This window comes from Notolepis coatsorum (genome assembly GCF_963971535.1).
Source record: "Notolepis coatsorum genome assembly, chromosome: 1".
Lineage (NCBI taxonomy): Eukaryota > Metazoa > Chordata > Actinopteri > Aulopiformes > Paralepididae > Notolepis > Notolepis coatsorum.
Window position 1 is genome coordinate 75,298,281 of NC_140165.1, and position 24,837 is coordinate 75,323,117.

Below are 24,837 nucleotides of genomic sequence, written 5' to 3' on the forward strand. Positions count from 1 at the left end.
CAGTTCAATCATGGGTGAACATGAGCTACTCTCTCTCTCCCAAAGCCAGAAACCAGAAAAAACCAAGTAAGAATCAAACTTTTGTTCATCATCAAGTATAAAGTCTGGAGCTTCTCCGTTGGATGGGAGACTGGTTTTGTGTTTGTTTTCTTTTTCATATCCAAATGAGCTTTATTCTATAGTAGTGTTCTCAGTTCTGAAACAGAAAATGATTAACTCAGAACATTCTCCTGGGTGTCTCTCAGTGTCATCTATAACATCACATACTCAGAACATTCTCCTGGGTGTCTCTCAGTGTCATCTATAACATCATATACTCAGAACGTTCTCCTGGGTGTCTCTCAGTGTCATCTATAACATCATATACTCAGAGCGTTCTCCTTGGTGTCTCTCAGTGTCATCTATACCATCATATACTCAGAACATTCTCCTGGGTGTCTCTCAGTGTCATCTATAACATCACATACTCAGAACATTCTCCTGGGTGTCTCTCAGTGTCATCTATACCATCATGAACTCAGAACATTCCCCTGGGTGTCTCTCAGTGTCATCTATAACATCACATACTCAGAACATTCTCCTGGGTGTCTCTCAGTGTCGTCTATACCATCATGAACTCAGAACATTCCCCTGGGTGTCTCTCAGTGTCATCTATAACATCATATACTCAGAACATTCTCCTGGGTGTCTCTCAGTGTCATCTATAACATCACATAATCAGAACATTCTCCTGGGTGTCTCTCAGTGTCATCTATAACATCATATACTCAGAACATTCTCCTGGGTGTCTCTCAGTGTCATCTATACCATCATATACTCAGAACATTCTCCTGGGTGTCTCTCAGTGTCATCTATACCATCATATACTCAGAACATTCTCCTGGGTGTCTCTCAGTGTCATCTATACCATCATGTACTCAGAACATTCTCCTGGGTGTCTCTCAGTGTCATCTATAACATCATATACTCAGAACATTCTCCTGGGTGTCTCTCAGTGTCATCTATAACATCATATACTCAGAACATTCCCCTGGTGTCTCTCAGTGTCATCTATACCATCATATACTCAGAACATTCTCCTGGGTGTCTCTCAGTGTCATCTATACCATCATATACTCAGAACATTCTCCTGGGTGTCTCTCAGTGTCATCTATACCATCATGTACTCAGAACATTCTCCTGGGTGTCTCTCAGTGTCATCTATAACATCATATACTCAGAACATTCTCCTGGGTGTCTCTCAGTGTCATCTATAACATCATATACTCAGAACATTCCCCTGGGTGTCTCTCAGTGTCATCTGATCTATGGAGCAGCTTCAGACTTTACTTGATGACATCTCCAGTTTGAGTTTTGGCACTCTAATTTGGGGATTTGGGAGAGAGTCTTTCACAAATTTTCACATTACAGCTCCATTAAATGATATGGTAGCAGTCCCTATAAGACAAGGAATTGCTATTTCTTCATCTACATCATTTCATGGAGCTGTAATTAAAACACTTTGATTGCCACTCACAAGTTTTCTCGGATTTATAATAGTTACGTTGAAAGCCACTCACGAGATTTCTCGGATATTTTTATTTTTTAAGCGATCTGAAATCATTTTGCATCACGCGAGCCTACCCTAGCCTACCCAAGAGCCGCCGGCGATCAGATGTGGAAAAAAGCGCCCCCTATCGTCTCCCAGATGACATCAGGGATTTTGGAATGGACTCAATGAAAATGGATGGGGGAAAAAATCCTGTACTCCACATTTTCCAGTCCACTGATGCAGCCGGGGTTACCAGAGTTCATTATGGATCCTCTGAGCGCCGCGGATCATGAGTTCTACTGTATACACGTTAGATCTATACACGTATCGATTTTTTCGAATGGTAATCAGGAATTGGAATATACCAGTTGGATACCATCTGATGTCAGGTAAGGAATCATTGTTATCAGTGTTAGGATAATCAGACTCGTTTTGATGAAGATATAAGCTGTTTTGTGAAATGTGCTCTATCGGTTTCACTGTAAAATCCATGAGGAAATGAAAACGGCTATTATCAGCGCGCGGCTCGAATGGGCGTGCGTGTAAGTATAATATTGATCATCTAGCGTTTATTTGAAAACGATTCATAAATAGGCCGACAAATATCAACGTTCTGGAATATTCTAGTAAAAGACGATTATCACAGAATGGCCCAGAATGGGCTGTTTTTTACCTCAAAACGGGTGCTTTTCAAAATGCTCTCAAACGGAAATGAAGCGATAAAAAACCAATCTGCCTTGACAGCACTGACTGGAAAATGATTCTTTGATAAGCGACGGGCAGATTAGACACATAGCCATAATTTAAAACATAGATTAGGCGATATTAACGTTAACATTGAAGTTGATGGTGGCATTCAAGCACATCCATTATTATTATTATTATGTCGTGCGCCCCCTGGTGGCACTGAAAGTGTTAACACAACAAAAGAATGCAAACTCATTTGCTCTCAATAACTGTCAAACTAAATGAATGTGTGCAAAACAGTTTTGGGATCTGTGAGCGAGTATGTGCAAAATAAATCAGCATTGTTCCATGGTGAAGTGCTTTAAGGGATCAGTCGGCTTTAGTCCTGTTCTGCACTGAGAGACACACGGTCTCAAGTGACTCTCCCTGGCTTTCTTTTAAATGGTCTTCTCTCTCTCTCTCTCACTTACTCTCACTCTCCCTCTCAATCTCACAGCAAACAGAAAGAGAGGATGAAGTAGATGAATCATCCTGCTCACCTCGTCCTCGTCTAGTCTCCGCACCTCCGTCTTATCTCAAACACTGTTAACATTTACTGCTTCTTTCTTACTGCTGCTACACACACGTGCGCGCGCTACTTTGAATATATGGAAAAGGCTTTACAACGGGAGTCCAGTTCATCCGCACAACCCAACTCTATGAAGTAAGAGAGGGTGACGTGCAAAGACGATAGAGCTTGGAAAGAATTCCAGGTAGGTGTCTAGGTAGGTAGACACAGAAGTTGTGGCGGTGTGTCAAGGTCAGAGAAGAGGGGGTCCAAGGCGAACACAAAGAGGTCAAGAGAGGAGAGAGATCCGAAGAGACGTGAAGACTTCGAGAGAGAGAGGTTTTTTCAAACCGAGTCGTCATGCCGGTGCCTAAGTCGGGCCGCGGTGCCACGCCCTGGGCGGCCGTCGTGGCCCTGCTGACCAGCGCCTTGCTGCGGGGGTGCGGGGCGGGGGTGGTGGACGACTTCAACCACGCGGAGCGCTGTAAGGACTCCCTGTACATGGGCACGCCGCCCCGAGGCTACCTCAGCGGCTCCCTGAGAAAGATCTGCCAGCGCTACGAGGACCGGCCGCGCTACGTCACCCTCTACGACCCCCACAAGCACATCCCCGTCTACTCGGCCTACACCTTCAAGAAGTCCGACGGCGAGAAGAAGGTGGACTTCCCCTGGATGTTCGAGCCACAGGTGAGCTCGGTCCTTTTGTCCTCCTCCAATATGGTTGTTAAATAATTCAGTGCTTTTAGCGATTTCTACTAGTTCTCCAATATTAACATCTTAGGAGGCTAAGTGGACAGAACGGTTCATTCAGCAGGGAGTCCATTATATATTTGATGAACGCTCTTCATAATGTATTCAGGTGATTCACTCTGAGACACCAGCGTACAAACCGATATTACTACTGCCTTAGGGGAAAAGAGCGAGTTCGAGATAAGCTGCTTTATTGGCTGTGAAATGGTATTACAATAGGACAATATTGTCATATCCAATTCAAGGAGACACTTCATGCTATATACGCTTATGCAAATTGACCTTGTTTGCTTGCAAATGTTTATATTTTTTTTGTGCCCATGTCAGTAAATTCACTACAAGTGTGAACTCAGAACAAGTGTAAAAAGGTATTCAAAGAGAAAGAGGAGTAAATGTGATTCTTGTACAAATGAGGGTGAATACAGTCAACTACTACTTTGGAAACAATAAACGTAATCTATCTTTTTAATAGAGCCTTTTGTTGATTTGTATCTAGTTTTAGCTCCACATATTTTATGTTTTTTTACTCTTTTACTAGTTGTAGTGTTCTTTTGACTCTTTACTAGTTTTAGTGTTGCTTATTTTATATTCTCTCTTATTTTTTTTACTCTCTTGCTAGTTTTTATGTTCTTTTAAAATGTAGCGCTTTGAGATTTGCTCCACAACGATAAAGCGCCCTACAAACCAAATATATTATTATTATTATTATTATTATTATTATTATTATTATTATTATTATTATTATTATTATTATTATTATTATTATTATTATTATTATTATTATTATTATTATTATTATTATTATTATTATTATTATTATCATTATCATTATCTCAGTGAGGTGGAAAATGTCATAGTGTTTTCTCCACATCTCATTGTTCATTCCGTGTCTCACAATAACAGTTTCCCGCCCCTCTCCTCCTCAGCTGGCCTCGGAGAAGGGCAGCAGCAACATGGAGGCCTTCCCCCAGTCCTCCCGCATGCACATGAACTTCGTGGACAGCCAGGCGGTCCTGGAGGACTACGCCGACGTGGTCCAGTACGAGCGCGGCCACCTCAACCCCGACCAGCACCAGGCCGACCCGCTGGACAAGGCCTCCACCTACACCCTGACCAACGTGGTACCCCAGATCCGCGAGTTCAACCTGGGGCCCTGGGCCGAGCACCAGGACCTGATCCGCAAGCGCCTCAACAACTACTGCCGGGGCGTAGGCTTCGTGGTCACGGGGGTCACCACCTCGGGGAACCAGATCCGCCGGGAGAACCTGGACCGCGTCGCCATACCGGAGTACATGTGGTCGGCCTACTGCTGCACGGAGTACGACCAGAACGCGCCGTACGCCGAGCGCTACAAGTTCCCCGTGTTCGGCGCGTACGGCCTCAACGACCGCGTCAACAACCACATGGTGGAGGTGTCTCTGAAGAACCTGGAGAGGTTCCTCAAGGGGAGGATGGAGGTGGACAAGAACTTCCAGATCTTCTACAACGACTGTGTGCCGGACGTCTGAGGTCTGTGTGCTGGACGTCTGAGGTCTGTGTGCCAGACGTCTGAGGTCACGTGGATCTAAACCAAGGCTGCTCTCTCGATAATGTGTGGTTTGCACCGTGTTTCTTGTGCCCCCCCCCCCCTTTGAGGAACACAATGGAAATAAACCATAAGGTTTTATTGTGCTTCAATCTTCGACGGTTTTAAATTATATGTGATGGCTGTACATTTTGTGTACCAGTATTGTATGTGATTTTAGATTGTCCAATCAATTCAATCAATCAATCAAGGCCATATAGTCACACATGGCCATTTTGCTCCCATGTCATGCTCAATTCCTTTCCATGTGTGTCCATATTCACAAAACTTCTCAAAGTGGGAGCACTGATCGAGAGTAAGCTTTAATTTGTTAAAGGAACACGCCAACATTTTGGGAAATTAGCTTACAGTCTTCTCCAGAGACAGACAAGCAGATAGATTCCAGTTTCCTCTCTGTGCGTTCAGTAGGAAGCTATCTGGCTGCACGTTAGCCTAGCTTAGCACAATGAATGGAAGCGGACAGTGCCGGTTAGCCTAGGCGTTGTCCAACTAACACCTCTCCCGAAGGCTAACCGGCACTGTCCGCTTCCATTCATTGTGCTAAGCTAGGCTAACATGCAGCCAGATAGCTTTCTACTGAACGCACAAAGAGGAAACTGGTATCTCTCTTCTTGTCTCTCTCTGGAGAAGACGGTAAGCTAATTTCCGAAAATGTTGGCGTGTTCCTTTACGATTGATTAAGGTCAAGAAGACCAGTGCTCCTGGTCACTGACCCCAGATCAGGCTCCTCTACTCTGGGAACCTCTGTGAATATGGGCCCAGATGTTTAACAGGTCAGATTGTAACCCGAGAGCGCAACTTATATGTGATAAGACATTGTTATAGGCAATAAAATGAAGTAAATTACATGTATTTTTGTTCTGTATTATTCAAAGCATTGAATACAAAGCGTGGAGTTCAATACAAAACAGTACAAGTGATTCCAGTACCTTCTGGTGTTGCAGCAGTTTCCTTTTTCCATCTGTAGATGGTTTAGTCAGAGAATCCCTTCTAGATGAGAAACTCTCTTAACATTTGAGTTCTAATACCTTGTGCACCAAGTTTATCGTGTCCTATTTAAGACCCAAGTCATGGCCTTTTTATCAGGCAGCAGGGTTCCCACAGTTTCAAGTTTCTTTATTAGTTGTCATACAGAAGTACAGAATAGTTTTATATAAAATGCTTCTTTCTGTTTTGCTCCAGAGATTGTGCTAGATAAAAATAGATAAGTATAAAATAAGTATAGTAAGTATAAAATAGAAGTAAAGTACGTAGACAAAGTGTTCAAAATATACATATATACAATGTACAATGTAGAGTAGAAAAGTAACTGAGTTACAATACAATATACTATATACTATACAGTACAATGCAGAAATGGGATGAGGTACAATTTACAGTAAGGTGTAATGAGGTATGGGTTGTAGTGCAAATTCTTTACCAATAAATATAAAGTGTGTTTAGGTGTCTAAAGTGGGTAAAGTGGGTGCTACAGTGAGTTGTTTGTTTAAAGTGAGTGTGTACGTGTGGATGTGTGTGCTGTGAGTGCATTTGATGGTTGTTACATAGTGTTATTGTCATTTAGCATTCTGATGGCCTGAGGATAGAAGCTTCTTCTGAGTCTCTCTGTGCTTGCCTTGAGACTCCGGTATCGCTTGCCTGACCGCAGCAGTTCAAAGAGGCAGTTGTTTGGGTGGCTGGAGTCTTTGATTATTCTCTTAGCCTTACCCATGCACCGCTTGTTGTAAATGTCTTGGAGAGTGGGAAGCCCACCTCCAATTGTGCGTTCGGCTGAACGGGCCACTCTCTGTAGTCTGCTACAGTCTTGTGCAGTGCTATTCCCAAACCAGGAGGTGATATTGCCAGTCAGGATGCTCTCTATTGTGCATGAGTAGAAGTTCTTAAGGATCTTCTGACTGACTTGGAACTTCCTTAGGCGCCTAAAGAAGTAGAGGCGTTGCCGTGCCTTCTTCATAACACTGTCAATGTCCATGTCAAGTCCTTGGTTATGTGGACTCCGAGGTACTTAAAACTGTTCACTCTCTCAACCGGTGCCCCGTCGATGCTGAGGGGGCAGTAGTCCCTGACCCCCGACCTCCTGAAATCCACAATCATCTCTTTTGTTTTGCTGATGTTCAGGGAGAGGCAGTTCTCCTGACACCACTGCGACAGATTCTTTACCTCTTCCAGGTAGGCCCTCTCGTCATTGGCAGAGATCCCCACCACTACTGTGTCATCAGCAAATTTGATGATTGTGTTGTTGTTCCACTGTGCCACACAGTCGTGTGTGTACAGCGAGTAGAGGAGGGGACTCAGAACACAGCCCTGGGGGGCCCCTATGTTGAGCGTGATGGATGAGGAGGTGCAGTTGCCTGCTCTCACCACCTGGGGTCTACCCGTCAGGAAGTCCAAGACCCACTGGCAGAGGTCATAGTTCAAGCCCAGGTCCCTGAGCTTGGCTATGAGTTTGGAGGGGACTATGGTATTGAATGCTGAGCTGTAGTCGATGAACAGCATTCTCACATAGTTTCCCTGCCTCTTGTCCAGGTGTGATGCTGCTGTGTGCAGCACATGGGCTATGGCGTCCTCCGTGGATCTGTTGGGGCGATATGCAAATTGCAGGGGGTCCAGGTTGATGGGGAGGGAGGAACAGATGTAGCCCTTCACTAGCTTCTCAAAGCACTTCATGGCTATGGAGGTGAGAGCTACAGGGCGGTAGTCGTTGAGGCAAGCAGGCATAGATTTTTTGGGTACAGGGATAATGGTGGACTTCTTCAGACAGGTGGGGATGACAGCCTGTTCCAAGTAGGGATGGGTACCTTTCACATTTGAACCGATACCGGTACCGGTACCTGTGAATCGATACCGGTACCCAACGGTACCTTTTTTCTGTACTTTAGTCTCAAGAAATTTTATTTACCTACCTCAGTCGTGGAAAAAAAATCCAAACTTCAAATAACTACAATTTCGACAGTTTTCGGCTTGCCATTGCTCCGACTGCTTTGTTGTTGAATCAAGTCAAATCCTAGGTAAGCATATATTGTGCGTGTGAACGTTGGCATGAAAAGAAAAAAAAATCGGTATCTCACTTGATTCGATACTCGGTAGTACCGACGTGTTTCGGTTCGGTACCTCAAAAGTACCGAATTCGGTACCCATCCCTAGTTCCAAGGACAGGTTAAATATGTCAGTGAATACCAGGGCCAGTTGGTCGGCACAGACTTTTAGGACACAGCCGGGGATGCCGTCCGGTCCTGCTGCCTTCCTGATATTCACTTTCTTAAAGGTCCTCCTCACCTCATGTTCTGTTATCCTGAACACTGAGTCTCCATCAGCAGTGCCCCCCCCCCCCCCCCTCCATTGCAGTGGTTTGTAGGCTGGTGCTGTTATTCCCAGCCTCAAACCTTGCATAGAAGGTATGCACAGACATTGCTAAATGAAATTCAAGGACTTTCAAGTACCTTTCCAAGCACAATTTTTTGTTTAAAAAGGATACAATTCACTTTTAAATGCTGTTTTCTATAGAAAAAAAATCTGGTCCAATATTTATGTCTTAAAACCTATTTCTGACAATTAGTTACACTTTAAATATATATATATATTTTTTTTTTAACCACAAAAAATAATGGTTGAACAAAAAATAATGGTTGATTTTAATTTCAAGGAATTTTTAAGCACCCTGTTAAAAAATTGGTTGTTTTCAAGGAATTCCAGGCCTTGACTTTTTTTTGGTAAAAAAAAATCAAGCACTTTAAGCACTTCAATGACCTTGTGCAAATCCTGAGTGAGTTTCATTAAAGCATGTTGGCCTCAGAGTATCAAGAGGTTCTTGTGAAAGGGGTAAAGGCTCTGGAGCATTCCTGCACTATTCTAACAGAAACAAGAGGTTAATGATGTAGGGCTGTCCTCTACTAAATACATCTTTAATGGTATCTTATTTATTTACCTTTATCTTCCCAGGGGTTGCTGAGCTTGGATCCTCTTTCTCACAAAGTTCCACACATTCACACCTGGCCGCTGCCCAGTAGATAGATACTTTATTAATCCCCTTGGGGAAATTCAGGGTATCTCGCAGCTCACACAGTATACAGACATTGACAGTTCTCATTCAGTTATTTCACGTTATGTCTGCAATGCATCATGAATTAAAAATAACTACATGATAAAATTCAATTAAATCATATCTATCAATATCAATAGGAGCGTGATGAGATAAAAGCAGGTGTATGAAAAACAGTGTATAAATTTTTTTTAAAACAGTGTATAAAAACAGGTGTAAAAACAGTTGTGTGGGTCAGAGGTCAAGGTCCCCCGCACTATATTACGCTGTTGTACAGTCTGATGGCTGTGGGGACAAAGGACCTCCTGTGCCGCTCAGTCCGTGAGTGCAGGGAGATGAGCCGTCCGCTGCGACTGCTGCTCTGCCCCACCAGGGTGTGGTGGAGAGGGTGGTTGGTATTGTCCATGATGGCCAGCAGCTTGCTCTGCGTGCGGCTCTCCACCACGGTCCCCAGTGGGTCCAGTCTCCTCCCCACCACTGAGCCAGCCTTTTTCACCAGCTTATCCAGCCGCCTGGCATCCCTGGCCGTGGTATTACCACCCCAGCAGACAGCGGCATAGAGGAGCACACTTGCCACCACTGCCTGATAGAACATGAACAACATTTCCCCACACACATTAAAGACCTGAGCCTCCTAAGGAAGAACAGCCGGCTCTGTCCTTTCTTGTAGAGCGCTTCCGCGTTTGCAGCCCAGGCCAGCTTATCGTCTAGGTGCACACCTAAATATTTGTATGTCTGCACCGTCGCAATGTTGTTTCCCCGTATGCTGACTGGTTGCAGAGGTGGTTTCGACCTGCGGAAGTCCAGTACCATCTCCTTGGTCTTTGTTGCGTTCAGGAGAAAGCTGTTCCGTTCGCTCCAGTTGCTGAAGGCTCCCACCTGGTCCCTGTACTCTCCCTCCTGTCCCTTCCTCACACACGCCACAATCGCTCACACACCTGATCCTGATGAATTGAAAATGGGGGACCCTGATGTAAACAAGACAAAAGTCTTTCTCTGGTCTGCATCCCCTTAACAATTGTGTGTATTGAGCTGTACTGTATTGTACCCATTCTGCAATCTGTTAATAAAGTTTTCAATCAATCAATCAATCAATCACACGCCACAAAGTACAACCACAGTCTGACACTGTTGACCACTAGGAGCTGCCCAGTACAACCAGTCTGACACTGTTGACCACTAGGAGCTGCCCAGTACAACCACAGTCTGACACTGTTGACCACTAGGAGCTGCCCAGTACAACCACAGTCTGACACTGTTGACCACTAGGAGCTGCCCAGTACAACCACAGTCTGACACTGTTGACCACTAGGAGCTGCCCAGTACAACCACAGGCTGACACTGTTGACCACTAGGAGCTGCCCAGTACAACCAATCTCAAACTGTTGACCACTAGGAGCTGCCCAGTACAACCACAGTCTGACACTGTTGACCACTAGGAGCTGCCCAGTACAACCAGTCTGAAACTTGACCACTAGGAGCTGCCCAGTACAACCACAGTCTGACACTGTTGACCACTAGGAGCTGCCCAGTACAACCACAGTCTGACACTGTTGACCACTAGGAGCTGCCCAGTACAACCACAGTCTGACACTGTTGACCACTAGGAGCTGCCCAGTACAACCACAGTCTGACACTGTTGACCACTAGGAGCTGCCCAGTACAACCACAGTCTGACACTGTTGACCACTAGGAGCTGCCCAGTACAACCACAGTCTGACACTGTTGACCACTATGAGCTGCCCAGTACAACCACAGCCTAACACTGTTGACCACTAGGAGCTGCCCAGTACAACCACAGTCTGACACTGTTGACCACTAGGAGCTGCCCAGTACAACCACAGTCTGACACTGTTGACCACTAGGAGCTGCCCAGTACAACCACAGTCTGACACTGTTGACCACTAGGAGCTGCCCAGTACAACCACAGTCTGACACTGTTGACCACTAGGAGCTGCCCAGTACAACCACAGTCTGACACTGTTGACCACTAGGAGCTGCCCAGTACAACCACAGCCTAACACTGTTGACCACTAGGAGCTGCCCAGTACAACCACAGTCTGACACTGTTGACCACTAGGAGCTGCCCAGTACAACCACAGTCTGACACTGTTGACCACTAGGAGCTGCCCAGTACAACCACAGTCTGACACTGTTGACCACTAGGAGCTGCCCAGTACAACCACAGCCTAACACTGTTGACCACTAGGAGCTGCCCAGTACAACCACAGTCTGACACTGTTGACCACTAGGAGCTGCCCAGTACAACCACAGTCTGACACTGTTGACCACTAGGAGCTGCCCAGTACAACCACAGTCTGACACTGTTGACCACTAGGAGCTGCCCAGTACAACCACAGGCTGACACTGTTGACCACTAGGAGCTGCCCAGTACAACCAATCTGAAACTGTTGACCACTAGGAGCTGCCCAGTACAACCACAGTCTGACACTGTTGACCACTAGGAGCTGCCCAGTACAACCAGTCTGAAACTTGACCACTAGGAGCTGCCCAGTACAACCACAGTCTGACACTGTTGACCACTAGGAGCTGCCCAGTACAACCACAGTCTGACACTGTTGACCACTAGGAGCTGCCCAGTACAACCACAGTCTGACACTGTTGACCACTAGGAGCTGCCCAGTACAACCACAGCCTAACACTGTTGACCACTAGGAGCTGCCCAGTACAACCACAGTCTGACACTGTTGATCACTAGGAGCTGCCCAGTACAACCACAGTCTGACACTGTTGACCACTAGGAGCTGCCCAGTACAACCACAGTCTGACACTGTTGACCACTAGGAGCTGCCCAGTACAACCACAGCCTAACACTGTTGACCACTAGGAGCTGCCCAGTACAACCACAGTCTGACACTGTTGACCACTAGGAGCTGCCCAGTACAACCACAGTCTGACACTGTTGACCACTAGGAGCTGCCCAGTACAACCACAGTCTGACACTGTTGGTCAGTGACCAGCTCCACTGGAGCAGTGGGGGGGCTGTGTGCCTTGCTCAAGGGAACATCGGCGATGGGGTATTTAGGGAGGGAAGAGCGATTACGGGGATCGAACCAGCGACCCTCTGGTCACAAGTCCACGTCTCTAACCTTTAGACCACTGCTGCCCAATAATTAATATAATTAATTAGAAATGATTATTTCTAGTCATAGGATTTTATTGTAATCAGATACCACAAGTAAAATAAGATTGCGTTTCACACATTAAATGAAATTAGGCCAATCATGCTGGAGGTAGAATCTGTAATGTTGTTAAACAGTGACCTTTAGGGCGAGCCCCTCTTGGTACTGCACTTTGTTTACGTTTCTTGTTTTGGTCTGAGGTGTGGGTTGGATTTCAGTGGGTATAGGGGGAGGGGTTGCTACTGCTGGCCACACATCAGGCTCCGCCAAGAGGTCTGGAGAAATATATACAATATAATTACAGTCCAACCCATACATCAAACCAAAGCAAAAATGTTTTACAAATCGCAATACCTAGTGGGGAACGCCAACAGTAGGTCGCTGTTTGACTGCCTTACAGATTCTACCTTTAAAGACCAAAACATAATAATGAATATAAATGTGCATGAAAAACATTTTGAATAAAAATTATGAAAAGAAAAAAGAAATTCTTGAAATGATCAACTATTCTCATTTTACTTCTCATCAACAGAGAGGAAGAAGCAGTGTTGAAATATAGTCAAGAGACTGTCATGGCATAAAAAAATAACTAGGTAGTGGGTATACGTCCAAATAGTTTACTCAGCAAAGAACTGTGGGGCTATATCAGAACCATCCACAAGATGGCAGTGCAGCTCCATTCCTGATTCCTGGCTCAGTCCACCGAGACTATCATGTCCATCTGATTGGGATATTGTCAAAACCAGGAAATTCACATTTTGTCACAATGAATTTACAGCTAAACTATTCAGTTGTGGATTTGAAATTTGATGTGTGTAATTAGCTTATGTATGACCAAGAAGGCAAAAATAGCCTTGACGTCCTCTATCGTGTCTTGGCAGTCTGGGGGAGACAGAGGTTGTAAAACGAGCATTGATCCAGGGATGACACCCTCTTCCACGCCACCCATCCTCGCCCCTGTAGTTCTGCCTTGTCCAGCGGAGGTCCATAGTAATGAGGGTCCATGACCAGCAGGTAACTGCCCTCGTCCCCGGTACATACCCCCAATAATCCCTTAGAGGAGTTGTCTCTGTCCCCACCCATCATCACCGGAGACCCGTGTTTCTGGAAGTGCTGATGGAGCTCTTCCACCGCCACCTGCTCCAACTCCGTCCCTCCACCCCTCACATGGACAACCTTACAGGGCACGTCGTAGAAGTAGTCGAGGGCCAGGGAGGCTTCAAATGTCCCTATCCACTCCCTGGAACCTGAGAACGGGCTTGGTTTGTCCCCCATGGACACCAAGGCTTGTTGGATCTCAGGGAGGCTTGGTGGGGCCCTGTGGTGGCCCCTTGGTGGGGACCCGCTGCAGTATAGCCAGGAGGCCATCGTCTGAACGCTCCGGTAGCCACATCCCCAGCCTCTGTCGTCGTTGCCATCGCAGCCATAGTGGAAGTAGAAACACTCTCCTGATACCAAGGAACATTTGACAGAATCTGCAAGTGGACCTGGAAGTCCATAGTGTGCATTCTTCACTAAAGTCTCCTCCCAGAGTGTGTAGCTGCTCTTCTTCGTGCTCTCCTCCTTCCCTCTCACTGCCACCTGAATGAATGAATGAATGAATGAATGAATGCATGAAAACTTTATTTAACAGATTGCAGAATGGGTACAATACAGTACAGCTCAATACACACAATTGTTAAGGGGATGCAGACCAGAGAAAGACTTTCGTCTTGTTTACATCAGGGTCCCCCATTTTCAATTCACCTCTCCTCCCCAGTCAATTCCGTCCTCGTTTAAAGTTACTGCAGCAGCTGAACTGTCGATATCAGTGGCCGTTTCATCCATTATTGTTGTTGGCGAAACTATCTAAACTAACTAACTGACCACAGAAAACCTCTGTTTTCTTTTGACAGCTGTTTGGTGTGTGTGTGTGTGTGACTCCAATATACGCCCCCCGTGTGCGCACGCTAAAACATTTCAGTTCCGCTTTGCGCGTCATGGTAACAATTGATTGATTGAAAACTTTATTTAACTGATTGCAGAATGGGTACAATACAGTACGGCTCAATACACACAATTAGCTATTTCCTTAATTTTTGTTAAGAATATAGGACAGCCAGGCATATATAAGCATTATGCTTCAGTCCGTACCTTACACTCACTGTAAAATCAAAAATTGTTATGGTGTTGTATTGTGTCAGATGATGACTGAATAAACTACTACTACTACTACATCTCCTTAACAATTGTGTGTATTGAGCCGTACTGTATTGTACCCATTCTGCAATCTGTTCATACAACAATCAATCAATCAATTGCCCCGCCTACCGGTGCGCGCGCGGATCCAGCGGCCTCTCGCGCACAACACGCACCTGCTGACTTGATTGCACCTGAGCCGCGGCAGGACCTGTTGTTTTTGAAAAGCGTCGTTTACAGTGTTTCCAAAAACAGAATCATCATCATGACGAAGTCGTTAATAAAGTATCTGAAGTGGTGGCCTTTACATTTTATATTTTCTCTAGTTGTTGTGCCCGGCGGTTGTAGTAGTACATTCGCAATAATTAGGGATAATAATAACGTTGGACTGCGGGTTAATTGTGAAGAAACCAGGATGCGAATAACGGTCAAGCGGGAGTTTTTAGAAAAAAGAGGCCTACCTTTCTTACCTAGCTATGTCCAACTGGGTGAGAATTCAACCGAGGACTTTTGCAGACCTGTTTCAGAGGGCCCCCTCTCAAAATCTGAAATGGTCATTTATGCTGGACTAAAAGAATGTGGAACAAAATCCAGAGTAAGAATTCAGTTTTACTAGGAGGGCAACGATGAAAGAATATCCTTTTACATTACCAGTCTGGATTTAGTGGATGGATGCAGTTACCTTTTCCCCTTCTACCCAGGTGTCTGGAGAGTGGCTGATCTACTTCAACCAGTTGGTTCTGTCTCCAGCCGCCATGCCCACCTCGCCAGCCAGTCTGGTGGTCAGAGGGACTGTCATACCCATCGACTGCCATTATAAGAGGTGATGTGATGAAAGATTAAAGGGTAAAATGAGGATTTTGGATATTTGAGATATTCCCTACTTACCAGTGACCTCAGTTGGTAGAGGTGATTGATTGATTGATTTATTGATTGATTGATTGATTGATTGATTGATTGATTGATTGATTGAAAATGTTATTAACAGATTGCAGAATGGATACAATACAGTACGGCTCAATACACACAATTGTTAAGGGGATGCAGACCAGAGAAAGACTTTCATCTTGTTTACATCAGGGTCCCCCATTTTCAATTTATCATAAGTCTACAACCTATGCGGTTTTTCATACTGGATACCTGCACCTCTGGCTAGTTAACCGCAAAACGAGTGCAAAGTCATCAAGGCCACGCTCCAGTCTGTACAAATCCTGAAATAAACGCTGAAACTGACTTTGGGATGCATCTGAAGTGGTGGCTTTTACATGCTTTTTTTTATTATTTTTTTCTCGGGGCTTGTGCAGACTGGAGCTAAGGTGAGGGTCCAAAATTCGGAATATATATCCTTTAATATTGCTGTGATGGGAGATTTACATTTGTACAGAATAACCAGAGCTGAATTAATTGGATTTAGCCTACTTTACTGCACACCAATCAGGCTTACTGTAAATGTACTAGTTTTAGCTCGTCAACTAATAATAATAATAATGGATTGGATTTATATAGCGCTCTTCTCTGACTGAGAGTGCTTCACAGAGTCCATTATTCGTTCATACACAGTCATACCGGTGGTGGTAAGCTACAATTGCAGCCAGAGCTGCCCTGAGGCAGACTCACGGAAGCGTGGCGAATAATCAACGCCTACGGCCCCTCCGACCACCACCAACATTCATTCACATGCATACACATTCATACGAGGCAAGTAGGTTAAGTGTCTTGCCCAAGGACACAACGGCAATGGGATGGACATGGGCTTGAGCGGGATTCGAACCACCAACCCTTCGATCATTGGACGTAGCTAAACTAGTCTTTAGCTGCAGTGTAATGGTGAGAATATGCTAATTATTAGGGATGCAACAATCCCACTTTACCAAGTACCGATTTTGATCCATTACTGTAACAGTAGATTGGATTATGCCCCATATAAATAAACTTCACTTAATGTGATTTGACTTGTGCTTCTCTCCCTGTTGCTCTCAGGAAGCAGAGAGTGAGTGGTGAATCTTTGACCCCAACCTGGTTGCCCATGACGTCCACCATCGGTGCTTTTGGCCTGCTGCATTTCTCCCTTCACACCATGACAGGTTACAATGTTTGTAGATGAATTGTGAAGTTACACAAGGCAGTTGAAATGTGTCTTTCCTCATATCCCTCCCAGTTACACATACACACACAGTCCTCATATCCCTCCCAGTTACACATACACACACACAGTCCCGACTCCTCATATCCCTCCTAGTTACACACACACAGTCCTCATATCCCTCCCAGTTACACACACACACAGTCCTCATATCACTCCTAGTTACACACACACAGTCCTCATATCCCTCCCAGTTACACACACACACAGTCCTCATATCCATCCTAGTTACACACACACAGTCCTCATATCCATCCTAGTTACACATACACACAGTCCTCATATCCATCCTAGTTACACATACACGCAGTCCTCATATCCCACCTAGTTACACATACACATAGTCCTCATATCCCTCCCAGTTACACATAAACACAGTCCTCATATCCATCCCAGTTACACACACACACATAGTCCTCATATCCCTCCCAGTTACACATAAACACAGTCCTCATATCCATCCCAGTTACACACACACACATAGTCCTCATATCCCTCCTAGTTACACATACACACAGTCCTCATGTCCATCCCAGTTACACACACACACATAGTCCTCATATCCCTCCTAGTTACACATACACACAGTCCTCATGTCCCTCCTAGTTACACACACACAGTCCTCATATCCCTCCTAGTTACACATACACATAGTCCTCATATCCCTCCTAGTTACACATACACACAGTCCTCATATCCCTCCCAGTTACACATACACACAGTCCTCATATCCCTCCTAGTTACACATACACACAGTCCTCATATCCCTCCTAGTTACACATACACACAATCCTCATATCCCTCCTAGTTACACATACACACAATCCTCATATCCCTCCTAGTTACACATACACACAGTCCTCATATCCATCCCAGTTACACACACACACATAGTCCTCATATCCCTCCTAGTTACACATACACACAGTCCTCATATCCATCCTAGTTACACATACACACAGTCCTCATATCCATCCCAGTTACACACACACACATAGTCCTCATATCCCTCCTAGTTACACACACACACATAGTCCTCATATCCCTCCTAGTTACACATACACACAGTCGTCATATCCATCCCCGTTACACACACATAGTCCTCATATCCCTCCTAGTTACACACACACACAGTCCTCATGTCCCTCCTAGTTACACATACACACAGTCCTCATATCCCTCCCAGTTACACATACACACAGTCCTCATATCCCTCCTAGTTACACGCACACACAGTCCTCATATCCCTCCTAGTTACACATACACACAGTCCTCATATCCCTCCTAGTTACACACAGTCCTCTTATCCCTCCTAGTTACACACACACACAGTCCTCATATCCCTCCTAGTTACACACACACAGTCCTCATATCCCTCCTAGTTACACATACACATAGTCCTCATATCCCTCCTAGTTACACACAGTCCTCATATCCCTCCTAGTTACACATACACACAGTCCTCATATCCCTCCTAGTTACACATAGACACAGTCCTCATATCCCTCCTAGTTACACATACACACAGTCCTCATATCCCTCCTAGTTACACATAGACACAGTCCTCATATCCCTCCTAGTTACACATACACACAGTCCTCATATCCCTTTTAGTTACATACACACAGTCCTCATATCCCTCCTAGTTACATACACACACAGTCCTCATATCCCTCCTAGTTACATACACACAGTCCTCATATCCATCCTAGTTACACACACAGTCCTCATATCCCTCCTAGTTACACATACACACACAGTCCTCATATCCCTCCTAGTTACATACACACAGTCCTCATATCCATCCTAGTTACACACACACAGTCCTCATATCCCTCCTAGTTACACATACACACACAGTCCTCATATCCCTCCTAGTTACACATACACACACAGTCCTCATATCCCTCCTAGTTACATACACACAGTCCTCATATCCATCCTAGTTACACACACACACAGTCCTCATATCCCTCCTAGTTACACATACACACAGTCCTCATATCCCTCCTAGTTACATACAAACAGTCCTCATATCCCTCCTAGTTACACATACACACAGTCCTCATATCCCTCCTAGTTACACATACACACAGTCCTCATATCCCTCCTAGTTACACATACAGTCCTCATATCCCTCCTAGTTACACATAGACACAGTCCTCATATCCCTCCTAGTTACACACACACAGTCCTCATATCCCTCCTAGTTACACACACACACAGTCCTCATATCCCTCCCTCCTAGTTACACATACACAGTCCTCATACCCCTCCTAGTTACACAGACACACAGTCCTCATATCCCTCCTAGTCATACATAGACACAGTCCTCATATCACTCCTAGTTACACATATACACAGTCCTCATATCCCTCCTAGTTACACACACAGTCCTCATATCCCTCCTAGTTACACATACACACAGTCCTCATATCCCTCCTAGTTACACATACACAAAGTCCTCATATCCCTCCTAGTTACACACACACACACACAGTCCTCATATCCCTCCTAGTCACACATACACACAGTCCTCATATCCCTCCTAGTTACACATACACACAGTCCTCATATCCCTCCTAGTTACACATACAAACAGTCCTCATATCCCTCCTAGACATACATAGACACAGTCCTCATATCCCTCCTAGTTACACATAGACATGGTCCTCATATCCCTCCTAGTTACACACACACACAGTCCTCATATCCATCCTAGTTACACATACACACAGTCCTCATATCCATCCTAGTTACACATAGACAGTTTCCCACACAAATGCATTTCTTCAGAGAATTCAGAGGAGTAATGTTGGATTACTATCCATATTAAGCTATTTATTATGCTGATTAATGGTGAATGTGAGGCGTGAGTTGTAAAGTGCTTTGGATAAAAGCTGCTATATAAATGCAGTCCATTTACCATTTAATCCATAGATGACTGGAGCTCTCCACGGAGTTCCTCAGTGTACCAGCAGGGGGAAGCAGTGCTCCTGGAGGCCACTGTCGAGGCCCCTCTGCACCCTCCTCTCAGGATCTATGTGGACTACTGTGTTGCCACGCTGACCCCTGACCCCCTCTCCTCGCCCAGATACAGGTTCATCACAAAACACGGGTCAGTCGACCTTCCTCCCGCCGAGGAACCCCAAAACAGATCTGAGATGATTTAATTTAGCTAGATATGAATACGCTATGATAGAAAGTCTAGAATTCCATAGCTGGAAAGTGAAAAAGTGAAACCTTTTTATGCCATACAGGGAATCCTCCACTATCAATACAAATGTGTTGTTTTTACTTCGTCAAAAAGTAATGCTGATTTTATTTTGCACATAATCACACAAATCCAAAAACTCTAATAATTTTTGCAGACATGCATTTAGTGTGTATATCCTAAATTCAGGGACATTGAATCCTTGTGGTGTTTTAATTACAGCTCCATGAAATGATGTAGATAGAAAAAGTAGCAATACATTGTTTTATAGGGACTGCTACTGTTCTGAAGGTCCAGATTAACACCTAAAGTCCACATTTATTATTTTCTATACATTTACATTTAGTCATTTAGCTGACGCTTTTATCCAAAGCGACTTACAAGTTCTGTACGACAAGTCATCAGGAAGGGAACAACTCTATCAGCTGAGTAACAATGTTCATCAAAATGTTGAGTGCTGCAGTGTAGGTTAGTATATTAGGACAAGTGCATGACAGTAAGGTTAGTTGGGGTTAGATCTTTTTAAATTTTTTTAAAATGTTTCCCATTATTTCAGATAATGGTTGAAGAAGTGCGTCTTTAGTAGACGGCGAAAGATTGGACGGGATTCGGCTGTCCTAACTGGGGTGGGTAGTTCATTCCACCATTGTGGGGCAAGGACCGAGAATAGGCGGCTTCTCTTTGATGACCCTCCCGGAGCTCGGATAGGAGTAGGTCTGAGGCGGCCAGAAGATGCAGAGCGTAGGGGTCTTGAGGGTGTGTAGTTAGAGACCATTGACCGGAGGTAGGCTGGAGCGGTTTCCTTTGCCGCACGGTATGCCAGGTCGAGGGCCTTGAAGCGGATACGTGCAGCAATGGGGAGCCAGTGCAGGTCCCTAAGAAGTGGGGTGATATACCTTGTATGTTGTTTATTTGTATAATATATATATAGAGTATTTTTATCATTCGCCCCTTTTCATATGTCCCTTCATCGCGCCGTAGACAGCGTGAGCCCATGCACCTGTAGAGTGTACGAAAATGTCCAGTGTTGGCGCAGCAGGAAAACAGCCACAGTGTATTACGAGAGAGCTGGTCTGCTAGTGAGATGTAATTACAACGTTGGTGAGCTACGAGTTGGAAACGGCAGCGTGATATAGTTTGGAAGAATTGAAGTAACATACTTCGATTATAGACCTGCCGACGTGCAGATAGCAAAGGACGGTGAAGAGACTTTGGGCTGAGTTCGGCTGCATTCTGGATTCAGCTAGCTACTGCGGACTGCGTGCAGGTTAGCCTTAGCATAAAAGGCTAGCTAGCTATTGAACCCGAGGTTCGGGCGTTGGACTATAGGAACCCGGTCCATACGAGACCCCCTATCCAGCGACGACAGGACTGTCTCCCACGGGTCTACTCTACATTAGGAACTCCAGAGAACATCATCTCCGTCCTCGTATTTTTATGTTAAACATTAAATGTGATTATTCAACTTGGTACCCCTGTCCCCTCCCAGTTAATAGTGTCCGCCATCTTGTGTATATTTAATATTGGTTAATTAATCATTTAGTATTTGTCAAGCTCATTATTTAAATACAGTCAGGGTTGTGTAGCCCCTCAGCTACAGCTACCTTATAATTTCATTGAGCTGTAATTAACACAAGGATTCAATGTCCCCGATGACATCACTGGTGGCCGTATTCAAACGCCCAAAATGAAATGCATGTGTGATGATTCGAGTTTTTGGATGTGTGTGAGATCATGTGCAGTTCTCTGCTTTATGGGCCGGTTGTTGACCAAACCTTTTTACATTTTTATAAATCTAATTATATTGGCCCCAAGGTGTGTTGGCCCACCGAGAAAAAACAGGACATACATCAACATAAAACAACATCATAAAACATTAAGATACAATATGCATATACAGTTGAAGATAAAAGAATAATAAATAAATATGCTACCCTCTCTTTCCTATGCCGATAGCCATGATTAACCTGGGGGCCTGTCTATGCTGCTGGGCAGGCTGTTCAGGCTGTTCCACAGAACTGCAGCTGAGTAAGGGCATGCGTCCACCTATCTCACATTTCCAGCTGAAAAACGCTGGCAGTGCACTGGAAGTACTGGGGTAGAGCGCTTGCGGTGAGAAAAAAAAAACGCAGCGCGAGCCTTTTGTAGCTATGACAACGAGCTGTCAGTCACCAACCTACCTGATGACGAGAGAGAAAGAACTCTAGCGACACCTACATGACAGCCATCTTGTAATAATAACTTTTATTGTATTTTACCGCTGCGGTTTTGTACATATAGTATATTTTAATATACTTTATTGTATTAATTATATATTGTTATTACCTGACACCACAGTTCGCCCTTTGCTTTTTATTAGCTTTTTATTAGTGTATTCGTGTAGTTATTATTATTATTTGTGCCGTCTCTTGTGGGTAGACAGGCAGGCAGCTCCGGTGTCAGGTTACAAACAGAGTGGTAGATATGAATGGCTGTGATTGGTTGTCTGAAAAGACGCTCCGCGCATCGCTCTGAAAAGTTCAGAAGGTTTCAACTTTAAACGCTGGGTGCGGCCGCACAAAAAAGCTGAAAGGCGCTGAAAAAAGAAGCCGACTGCAGCATACGCTCCCTCCCCATTGGGATACATTGAAAAAAGACGCTTGCGGTCATAAATATGAGGCAGGTGGACGCGGGCCCTAAGGCTATGTGTCCACTAAAAGCCTTTTTTTCAAGGTGGACCGCTTTGAAAAAAAAAAAAAAAAAAACTCTGAGCGTTTTTCTGAGGCTCGCGCCAGCCGCGGCTCCGCCCCTTCCTCGATGAGTTACATTGATGAGCGCGCTCCTTTCCAAAAGTTTAACTAGTTTCAACTTTATGAGCTGGGAGCGCTCCGACCAAAAACGCTGCCGCCGAGAGCTCATAAAACGCGAGGCGCGGCGCTGGGAAGAGGAGCGCGCCTGTTGCGTCTCCAGCATATAAATGAATGACAGAAAGGAGCTGACAACTCATAAAACGTCCCTGGTGGACACAAGCCCTAATGCTGCTGGGCAGGCTGTTCACGCTGTTCCACAGAACTGCAGCTGAGTAAAGGAAGGTCTGCTGGCCGTACGAAATTAGTTTAAATGTAAACAGAACTATGTTTGTCTCTACCTCTGGTTTCATGGCTATGATTGTTTTTTACATATTGGAAGTAATTGTGAAGGTAGCTTGGCACCTCCCCTTTATAAATTCTATATAGCATAGCTTTATCTTTTTTTTTTGTATCCACTTTTTCTCCTTATTTTCTATTTTTCTCCCATCCCAATTTCGTGTATCCAATTCTCCCCTCCCCTGTCTTGAACGTTGCTCGACTATGCCCCCCACTGGTCGGTTGTAGAGAGGATAGAAGCCTTGCATCACATGTTCCCTCCAGCACACGAGGAGGCTGCCTGTCGCATCGTGTCCTGCCAGCGCGGACTCTCATTGGCGAGGTGTAACGCATGGGAGGCTCACACTACCCTCGCCACTTCCTGTCTCTGCTGTGCAGGCGTCTCCCAACCGACCTGTAGGGGTCGCTGTCCACAACGTCCAATCCCCACCCATCGACTTCCACCCGCTGACTCTGCCAAATGAGCCAGTACGACGGCCGGCCCAAGCCGAAGGCAATGCTGAGACTGGGATTCAATACCGGAGTCTCTTGCATTGGTGACGAGCGCAATCTCCGCTACGCCACCCAGCCTCCCCTTAGGCATAGCTTTATCATGGATACTCTCTTTTCCACCCTGAGCCACCCCAGGCTGTTGAAGTGGGGCTGGTCTAAGTGAGTATGAGTGGGGAGCTGCAGGACTATCCTACTAGCTTGTTCTGGGCAGTTTGAAGTCTATTTTTCAAGTTGCTGGGGGCACTGTCATACCAGGACAAGCAAGCATAGTCAAAATGACACTCAACTAAAGCTCTTAAGAGCTTTCCTGTCCAGGTATTTAGAATTTCTTGCTAGGCATTTTATTGTTAACCTTAGCTATTACCTTTTTCGACATGCTTTCCCCTGAGAGTGTTTTCTAAAGTACACCCTAGATACACCACTGATTTGGTACTGGTGACAACTGAGCTACCTAACTGTACCTTGAACCCTTCCTGGTTTTTCTGTTTCCTTGTAGTAGAATAAAATGGATTCTGTTTTTCCTAAATGGAGAGACAGTCGAGTCTACGAATCATCCGCGTAGAGGAGGAGATCACATGAGCAGGCTGACTGCATGTCATTTATATAAAGGAGGAAGAACAAGGGCCCCAGCACACTGCCCTGAGGGACCCCGCAGTCCACCGTCCTCAGATCTGAAAGGACCCCTCCCACCTCTACTCGTTGTTCCCTTCCCCTCAAGTATGAGCTGGCCCAGTTTGTGGCCATACTATTGAAACCTATCGCTGTTAACTTCCTTAACACAATGGGGACGAACAACGGAGATCTCCGTGTTTCGATAAATCCGTGGCAAGTTGTTATTGCTTTTATTCCATTTTAATAACCTATTCAAGGTTGCCGAGCGGCACTGCAGATATCCCCTACTCTTTGAATTCGACAAAGTGCAATACCGGCCAGATCCTCTTAGGGGCGCTATCGCGATAATGCAGTGTTCCCTGTGGCTGAACGGATCAGTATTTTTTTTTACTTTCAATGGAGATTTCAGTTAGCAGGATTCTAGATGTGCAGCATGTAGCTTGGACTCTTTCTTAATGTGATCTGTTAGAAACAGAAGACGGGTGTCTGTGGAGTGGGACTTTCTAAACCCTGATTGAAATTCATATAGCAAGTTATGGGATGTAATATACTGATCAATTTGTTCATATATAATCTTTTCTATAACCTTGGACATGACACATAAGATGGACACAGGCCGGTAGTTACCATGGTCCTGCTTGCTGCCTTTTTTTTGGTAAAGTGGTATTACTGGCCAGCTTAAGCTCACTTGGAAACTTTCCCGATTCTATGGAAAGATTCACAATATGCGTTATACCGGGGGAAATAACCTGAGCTGCATCCCTAAGGAACCTAGCGGGCATGTTGTCTAC

The 24,837-nt window shown here is 45.1% G+C and overlaps 2 protein-coding genes across 2 annotated transcripts; one reads left to right on the plus strand and one right to left on the minus strand.

Moving 5' to 3' along the window:
* Window positions 1–3,125: 3,125 nt before the first annotated feature.
* Window positions 3,126–5,023, plus strand: LOC311238139 (endonuclease domain-containing 1 protein; the record flags this gene model as incomplete). Its single annotated transcript, XM_084326146.1, has 2 exons — window positions 3,126–3,452; window positions 4,442–5,023. 2 exons carry the CDS (start codon window positions 3,126–3,128, stop codon window positions 5,021–5,023), a joined length of 909 nt encoding a protein of 302 aa, XP_084182272.1.
* Window positions 5,024–12,367: 7,344 nt separating this feature from the next.
* ufsp1 (UFM1-specific peptidase 1) lies at window positions 12,368–13,802 on the minus strand. Its single transcript, XM_084329571.1, has one exon. It carries the CDS (start codon window positions 13,648–13,650, stop codon window positions 13,147–13,149), a length of 504 nt encoding a protein of 167 aa, XP_084185697.1. The 5' UTR covers window positions 13,651–13,802; the 3' UTR covers window positions 12,368–13,146.
* Between the last annotated feature and the right edge of the window lie 11,035 nt (window positions 13,803–24,837).

Bases quoted from the DNA above. Each gene is read 5' to 3' on its own strand.
- ufsp1 (XM_084329571.1), bottom strand. From the start codon at position 13,650: ATGGCCTCCTGGCTATACTGCAGCGGGTCCCCACCAAGGGGCCACCAC.